Source organism: Monodelphis domestica, chromosome 4 (genome assembly GCF_027887165.1).
Source record: "Monodelphis domestica isolate mMonDom1 chromosome 4, mMonDom1.pri, whole genome shotgun sequence".
Taxonomy (NCBI): Eukaryota; Metazoa; Chordata; class Mammalia; order Didelphimorphia; family Didelphidae; genus Monodelphis; species Monodelphis domestica.
The window spans coordinates 439,068,226-439,076,652 of NC_077230.1; the positions used below are offsets into that span (position 1 = coordinate 439,068,226).

Here is an 8,427-nt window from a genome sequence, read left to right on the forward strand (position 1 = left end):
CATTAATACCATTTCCCACAATGGCACCTGCAACAGGAACCAGGTAGCCATATGTTCAGTGAGGGGACCTTCCTTGCCACAGAAAGTGAACCACATGCTTTCTTGAAAGGTGACTGGGAAAATCCTACCCATCTTCCATGGACTGTTACACTCCTCAAACGTGTGTGGTAGTTTGCAAGGCCTGCTGTTACTAATATTCCCAGGCTTGGAATGTTGGCCAGGGATTCCATTTCGTTCTAAGTCCTAGAAAAGTCGGCCTCCTGGCACTGATTCTCAATATTTCATCTAGAAGTCCTGTGACTAGCACTTGGTGATGTGTCCTGAATGCTCAGGAATTAAAACAAAAATAACTTGGAAAAAAGGAATTTTTATTTGGACAAAACACATGAACCAAACCAAGGAAAGGCAGGCAGGTAGATCCTGGCCATTTTCCCTTGTCCTCTCTGCCCAGGCCCCAAAAGGCCATGGCTTGATGACGGGCACTAGGGGACTCTGCGCAGGTGGCCTGAAGGCCCAGAGAGACACAGATGCACAGAAGTCTCCTCTGACCAGTCCTGGGCTCTGTCTCATTCCTCAGTCACTCAACAAAGGTGCAAAGGGAGTGTTGACTGGAAGGGGGCCCTTCAGTCCTCAGCCACAGGCCCAACATACTGGCAAACAGCATCAAAGTCTAAGCGAAGGACAGTGCCCTCCCCCTCCTGCAGCAGCTGCACCAGAGCTTGGCTCCTCTCCTTGTCCCGGGCCAGAATGCGGCCCACCTGGCCCCTCTGGGGCCCCAACACCACCATGACGGTGGCCTTCTCCTCCTTGGGGATGAGGGTCTCCAACATGTCCTCCCGGAGGCCTTCCAGGAGGCGGCCTTCATCAGTTCGGCACACACAAGTGTCTGGGCTCAGGACATCCTCGATGATCATCTTGGTGTTGTAGTAGCGGCCCTTGTGATGCCGTTTGTCGACGAAGCGCACTCGGAGGTCCCTGCGCAGCCAGTGAGGGGTGGTTGGGGGCTGCTTCCTCTTCTGTCCCTTCTTCTTGGCCCCTTGGCCGGCCCCTCCAGCCTGGGGGTCCCCGGGCGGCCTGCCGGGGCCTTTCGCTTGCTTCTCATACTCCTGACAGCTGACCGGCCTGAGCACATACTCGCTCAGCGTGGCCGCCTGGCCAGAGGCAGCCAGCCTCACCACAGCCCTGGCGTTGTCCGGGTCCAGCCCCTCCACCTTCCCATAGAGGCCCCGGTGGGGGCCGGCCAGGACCAGCACAGCCTTCCCTGGGGCCAGGCCCTCGGGCTCCTCCGAGGCCCTCTTGTTCCCAGGCGGGGCCGGCGCCGGGGAAGGGGCCAGGCTGGCCCCGAGGCCGAGCCCCTTGGGCCGCAGGGGGTTCTCCCGCGGCTTCACCACCTGCTTGAAGGTGCGCCCGATGCCCTCACCCGGCTTCCACCCCATGCCCCGCAGCATGGCCAGCCCGTAGGCCTCCACGGGCACCGCCTCGTAGTCGGCCCCCACAGACGGAGCGGCCGCGGCCTCGGTCTCAGCCCCAGCCCGGGCCAGCAGCGGGATGGCCAGCGAGGGGTCGGCGGCCTCGGCTCCGTCCGACGGCTGTTGTAGGGCCCGTTGGGACTCCTCGATCAGCTCCTGCACAGCCTGGCACAGGACGGCGTCCTCGGGGGCTGCTCCGCGCCCGCGACCCCTCGGCAGCAAGGGGATCACCAGCTCCCGCGGGGCCTCCGCGGGCGGCCGCACACTGCGCAGCTCGCGCCCCTCCACTGCCCGCAAGAAGTCCTTCTCCTCTTCCTCCTCCTCCCCGCGCTGCCCCGGAGGCCCCTCATGACCCTCTGCCAGCCGCTTTCGGGGGGCCGTGCGGCTGAAACCGAAGGATACCAGGCCAGGGGGCCCCGAAACCTGGGCCGGGGTGGCCGTAGCCCCATCTTGCCCGTTCGCCATTTATGCGTCTTCCGCTTCTAGCTGGCGCGTAGAGCCTCTTGGGCCTGGTAATGAGCGCGGGGCTGCTGGGATTTGTAGTTTTTCAATCTAGGTTCTGCTCACGCGCGGATTGGAAAAGCCCTGACAACTAAGCTTCTTTCTTCTCTGAGTGACGTACTAGGAAGAAAAACGGCTTGGCCGACCCTATCAAAAGCGGTCCGAGAAAGGAAAGGCACGCCGGGATTTGTAGTTCTTTTCCCAGCCGTCTCTCCGCCTACTTCCGGAAAAGTCTGTCAGGGAAGGCGGGGCGGGGAACAGAAGAACGCCCCTTCTTCCAGTCCGCTCACCTGTCATGGGTCGAGGTGGCTAGGAGAGCTGGACCACTGTCCACGGCTTGGTAGGTGCTTTGATCGTATCTGAATGAACCTGCGTGGGGGCAAGAAAGAAGGGGAAGTGGGGAGGGATTTGAGTCCAAGACGAAGGGAGCCTCCGCGGGGAGGGGGCAGGGCACAGTGCGCAGGGCTCAGGGCGCAGAGTGACGCTGTCCCGGGGGCTTCTGAAGTTTTCTTTATCAGAATGTTTCAGATGCCTCTGTTATTGAACGGGAGATAAAGAGCCCCCCCCCCCCACCCCCCCCCGCACTTGCATTAGCGTGCAGAAGAATAGTTCGAATGCCGTCCAGGGCGAGTGGGAAGCAGTCCTAAGCAATCTCGTTTTTAAAAGTACTTTTTACATTTTAACGCCTTCTTCCCCCCCCCCCCCCTTCTGTCACTGAATGATAGAAAACAAAAACAGAAACACGAATAACCCACATAAACGGTCCTTTCTTAACCCAGTTAGGCAGGTTACCCCTCCCCCTCCCCTCACCTCCCCTCGCGGGATCATGGGGAACCGACTCTGCTGGAAAGCGTTACCAGTGATGGAGTCACCTGTGGTGAGCCTCCAAGCCTTTATCTGGGGGTCAGCTGTGTGTTTGGAACCCCAAGTTTGCATCTGTCCCTTAGGAGCTTGCCTTGGCCTGGTCCCAGACTGCTCTTCTCTTCATCTGGGCAAGTCAACATATACTCCAAAATATTCGTAGCAGACTTCAGATAGCTGAGAGTAGAAGCACCCGAGATGCCCATTGATTGGGAAATGGCTAAACAGGTTATGGTGCGTGAAAGGGATAGAGCATTATTGTGCTGGAAGCAACAATGAATGGACTGAATAAATAGAAGCATGGAAAGGTCTGTGTAAATGGTGTCACACTGAAATGGAAATGGGGGCCACTAGACCACGTGAGGACCTCTGTGGATCGCATGGTTTCATTTTAATATGTAACATGTTTGCTTTATTGTATTTTTCTTTAAAAAATATTTCCAGTGGCAGCTGCATAGCTGAATGGATTGAGAGCCAGGCAGAGAGAGACAGGAGGTCCTCAGTTCAAATCTGGCCTCAGACACTTCCTAGCTGTGTGACCCTGGGCAAGTCACTTAATCCCTAAGACCTGGCCCTCCCCACTCTTCTGCCTTGCAACCAATACCCAGTATTGATTCTAAGATGGAAGGTGAGGGTTTAAAAAAAAAATATGGCCCAGTTCTATTTTAATCTAGTTTGGTCACATTTAGGAGTGTTGTGGGTCCCATGTGACTGTGTGTTTGACACCTCTGGTTGATGTAAACTGGTGAAGAGAGAAGTCAACAGAATCTTAAAAACCATATTCATAGCAGTTACAACAATTTAAGAAACAACCACACAGCAAGGAGTCAAAAGCGAATATAGCCAAACTACAAAGACCAAATAACACTTCTAAGAAGAGACACGAAAGGACTCAAGCTTACACCATAGTGGTGGTGGAGAGCCACAGCTGTTAGCACATTACTCACAGTTTTGGCCTTTATTAGTGTATTCATTGGTTGTGATGATTTTTTCCTCTTTTCTTGCTTTTAAAAATATCCTTTATTATTTGGGATGGCTCTCTGGGAGGGTAGGAAAATTGGGGAGAACTGTGATGTAAAAGACAAAAACAATTTTATTGAAAAATTCAAATAGAAAAATAAAGAACATTTCTGTTGTCTTGTGTGAGGAAGAATGGGGAGGCCACTTTGGTTTAAGCACAGAGTTATGTGGAGGGGAGTAAAGAGTAAGAATTATGTAAAGGTAGGAGAGGGTCAGGCTGTGAAGGTTTTACATGTAAAACTTAAGTATTTAAAAATTATTTAAGTATTGTAAAATACAACTTTATATCTGGTCTGATTTGATAGCTGAGCAGAAGATTGAGTGGAACAGAGCAGGGAGACCCACCATTAGACTACTGCTATAGAACAGATAGGAGGTGATGAGTGCCTGTGCCAGTGTTGCCTGATTTTATTGCAAGAAGGGGCTGAGATGAGTAGAGTGTGTGTAACTCCTCTGAGGACATTCCCTGGCCTAGCCATTGGAATGCTGTGGAGCCTGGGGAATGAGAGATTGGGGGAGTGGTGGGGCTTGGTGTGATTGTCTCCTACTACACCTAATGTAAGTTATATCACATGCCAATGTGTTCCCAGACCCCAATAAATACATAACCTGATCCAGAGTGTGGAAGCTTCTACTCTACAGAGGAGCTGCTACTTCCTATTGAGAGTTGCTGTAACTCCACCACCTCCAGAGAGGCTGCTCCACTAGTCTCTGTGTAAAAGGGAATTCTTTTGTTCTGAGTTCAAGTGTATTTATTCCCTTTCTCTATTTTGAGTTAACACTAACTTAAGTACCCCTACTTAGATTGTGAAGACAGGATTAACTCTCCTTTGTCTACTTTTGAATTGAATCAACAAAAGATTGAACACCCTACTTAGTACTTGGTGAGAAGCTAGCAAGGTACTAAAATTCACAAGTCATTTACTTGGAAAGCTTCACCTTTTTAACTTAGTCCCAAACTTATGTATCCCATGATCAGAGTTTATACCCTTAGAAACTCAATGGGTCAGGAATCTGTGAGACCTTTTGATGAGTATTCACCCCTCCAGAAGGTGAGAACTGGTTCCCACAAACACTACCCCCTGGGAAGTGCTAGACAATTTGGAAACTGGTGGTTGGCCCCTGTGAACAGGGGCAGGGACAAGAAACCACCATAAAAAGCCATGAATCCTTTGACGAGTCAATCTTGTGGAGACAGACTCCTGATTGGAGGGAGTTTATAGCTGGAGACTGAGGCTTGGAACTTGGTTTCAACTTGGACTCTGACTCCTGGACTACTTCATTGGGTAAGTGAAAGGTAGACTCCTTTCCTAAGTCCTGTAGAGACTAGCTTCCATCTTGGAGGAAGCCAAATGATTATACACTCCTGGTTGACAGCTAATTAATCTCTGCGTGGATTAAGATAGGATAGATAACTTTTCTATCCCCTTCACATTTCTCTATTGTCCTCTATTTTGTAAATTAATTTCTGGCTTGAGATATAATAAATACTGGCAACCACATAATTTCATAAAATTATTGTGCAACCATTACTTTTTACCTTTACACCTGGGCGGCTCCATCAGTCCTAAAGTTACCTGATTAGCCCCTGACTATTCCAGCAGCTAATAGGTTATTATACCACCTTCAATCTCTTCTTTAAATAAAATTCTTTTCTTTCTTCTGGATTGAAGGGAGTTTGAGTTTCCCATTCTTGGGGAAGAGACCATGTTACAAACTTGGGTGTGTTTCTCCCATAACAATGTTAAGGTCAAAAAGAAATATCCAGTTTTGGATGTGACTACCATAATGATTTGTGTTGCTTGACTTTGTTTATTTGTTAAAAATGTTTCTTTTAGGGGAGGCAAAGAGGACAGAGAGTCAGGCCTGGAAATAGGAGGTCCTGGGTATAAATCTGGCTTCAGATACTTCCTAGTGTGTGACCCTGAGAAAGTGACTTCATCCTGTTTGCCTCAGTTTCCTCATCTATAAAGTGGACTAGAGAAGCAAATAGCAAACCCCTCTAGTATCCTTGCTAAGAAATCCTCAAATGGGGTCATGAAGAGTCAGGCACAACTGAATCACCAGAGCAAACCTGAGAGGACTCTGTTTCATGATCCCAAACAAGAAACCAGAGAGTTTGGAGGAAGGGAAAGATGGAAGAGATATTACAGAGGTGACAGATGGGCAGAAATCCATGAGCACTCATGAGTTAATAATCCTCTCTTCAGTGTCTACTATGCACTAAGCACTGGAGATACAAGTATGAGAAAAGAAAGACAATTCCTACCCTCAGGGAGCTTGTAATGTCCTGAGGCAAGACAACCACCAAAGAATACTGGGAAGTAGTAGGGGTGTTGAGTAGCAAACAGTGGGTCCCTGTGGGGCTGGGTGCAGAAGCCAAGGAAGTCCAGTATCAGTTCTGCCAGTGGAGAAATGAAGAGATGCCTGAGGGAATGATAGCCCTGGTTCCCTCTTTAGATGGAGGACTTTATGGCTCTCCCCTCCAGTCAGAGGGACAGAGAGTACTGCTATGGTGTGAATAACAAAGTTGATTGGATCTTGTAGATGATGACATTTCCCAAAAGGAGCTGGGGGAGAAAGCTGAAGAAGGTGAAGTCAGATGGGAACTGAGGATGAAGGCATAGGAAAAGGAAAGGCATAACAAATAAAATTCACCTGAAAGAGAGGGTATGTACAGACCAGGAAGGGCTCAACCTTTATTACAGGAAAGGATTGGGGTATTTATAAATAGGAAACAGAATTCCAGGATGAGTCTAGAAACTGGATCAACTCTTTAGAGCTGATTAGCTTGTCAAGAAATGAAACTGAGAATCATTTTGTCCCTGGTAGATGAGCTCAGGAGCTATTCCTTCCTCTTCTAGGTGAAGGGAAGGATAGTGCTCTCAGAAAGCAAAGCTATGGAGAAAACTCCTAGGGGGGAAACCCCCATCTAGAATCATCAAATGAGCTTTTGCATATCTCAGTAATTTCTCAGTCCCTCGAATTTGATTTCTTCTTCCACATTTGAGAGAAATTCCTCTGTTCAAGATTACTATTGATTTTTTAAAAGTCAGAAATAACTGACTTTTATTATTCAACATCCAATAGAATGCATGTTGGAAATGCCTAAGGATCTTGACTTTTCAAGTTAGTTAGCCTGCAGCCTCTAATCTGCTTTTCTGGGGTAATCTCCTTTGGGAAATGCCTAGAACAGCTTCACATTTTACACTTGATTTTCTTCCAAAATGATCCCAAATGACAGTGATCAGGGAAGATGGCAGTAAGAATTCCATGCTGTGGCCTGTGAGCCACTTAGCATCATGTTGGGTTCATCTCTGTGGGAAGCAAGAGCAAAATGCCACAGGGTGATGCTAACTACACACATTTCTTGGTTCCTTTTACTCTGCGTTTTGTGGCTCCCTCTCCTTCTTACATTGGCTATGACTCTGGAGTAACTGTGGATTACAAGGAAATGACTTTTTACTCAGTCTGAACTCTCATTGGGCTTCAACTGTGCTTTTTTCCTCTTCCTTTCTCCTTTTTGCTCTGCTTCTGTTTCTCCTTCTTCCTTCTCTGATGCTTCTCCTTCCATTCTGAGGGGCTGGGATGGCTGCCATTCTCTAATGCACTATCCTCTAGTGGCTACTTTTCTATGTCCTGATATCTTTTCTCCATGCTTCTCACTTCTGATGTCAGACGTGGGATCTCCATGAATTGTTCTGATTTCTTATCACTTCTGAATCCTCATCACACATGCAGACCAGCCTCCTTTGCTTTCTTATCTCTTCTCATTGTTGGCTATCCTGCCGTCCCCAGAATGTTCTCCCTCTCTTCCAAATCCTACTTTCCTTTATAAAGATAGGAAAAGATCAAGTTCTTAACTGAATTGCACCCTTTTCCTTGAGGAGGAAGCAGGTGGCCTCAGAAATAAAATAATGTACTTTTCAGATGAAAAGGCTGTTAGTCATGCCTTTGTCAGCCCTTCCTCACAGCAGGTGGGGGACCCCCTTCCTGCCTTTCCTCTCCCTGGGGACTCTGTAATCCAGTGTCACTGCTTTTGGTGGTCATTCCATTGTGTCCTCATTCCCTGAGGCCTACTGGCCATCTGCCATAGGTTCTGCCACTAACCCTGATTCCTACTTAATGTCTACACTCTGGCACTCTGGCTTTGAGCCTCAGCGTTCCACCGAAACTGCCCTTTTCAAATTGCCAGCGACCTTTTTAACAAAACAAAAACCAAAAACCAGGAAGGGCTAGGAAGTTGGGGTGAAGTGACTTGCCTCGGGTTCTTGGGAAAGATTTTGGGAAGAAGCTGGCATGTTTCACCAAAGGAGTCTCATGCAAGTGGCTGGTTTGAGTCACAGGTTATCGATGCCCATTTCCCATATCAACTGGCTTCCTCTGTTTCTAGAGCCATCCAAAGATACCTTCTGGTCCTATTGAGCTCTGCACCAGGCAGAGCAGTTCTAGAACATCATGTTCAAGTCTGGGTGGGTGCCACAAATGAGGGAGGAGAGACATCATTCAGGGAGTGTCTAGAGGAAAGAAAACAGAATGGAGGAGGGTCTTGGCTTCCAGCCCTGTGAGAGCTGGA

At 48.7% G+C, this 8,427-nt stretch overlaps 2 protein-coding genes across 2 annotated transcripts in view; one reads left to right on the forward strand and one right to left on the reverse strand.

Moving 5' to 3' along the window:
• Nucleotides 1-351: 351 nt before the first annotated feature.
• On the reverse strand, nucleotides 352-2,077 carry LOC100022443 (G-patch domain and KOW motifs-containing protein-like). Its single transcript, XM_056825787.1, has one exon. The coding sequence runs from the start codon at nucleotides 1,932-1,934 to the stop codon at nucleotides 624-626; it is 1,311 nt and encodes a 436-aa protein (XP_056681765.1). The 5' UTR covers nucleotides 1,935-2,077; the 3' UTR covers nucleotides 352-623.
• Nucleotides 2,078-2,213: 136 nt separating this feature from the next.
• Nucleotides 2,214-8,427, forward strand: part of LOC103095550 (T-cell-interacting, activating receptor on myeloid cells protein 1-like) — a 94,850-nt gene continuing 88,636 nt past the window's right edge. Inside the window, exon 1 of the mRNA XM_056825788.1 lies at nucleotides 2,214-2,310. The gene's annotated coding sequence lies outside the window, so the exon portion shown is untranslated. The remainder of the gene's footprint in view (nucleotides 2,311-8,427) is intronic.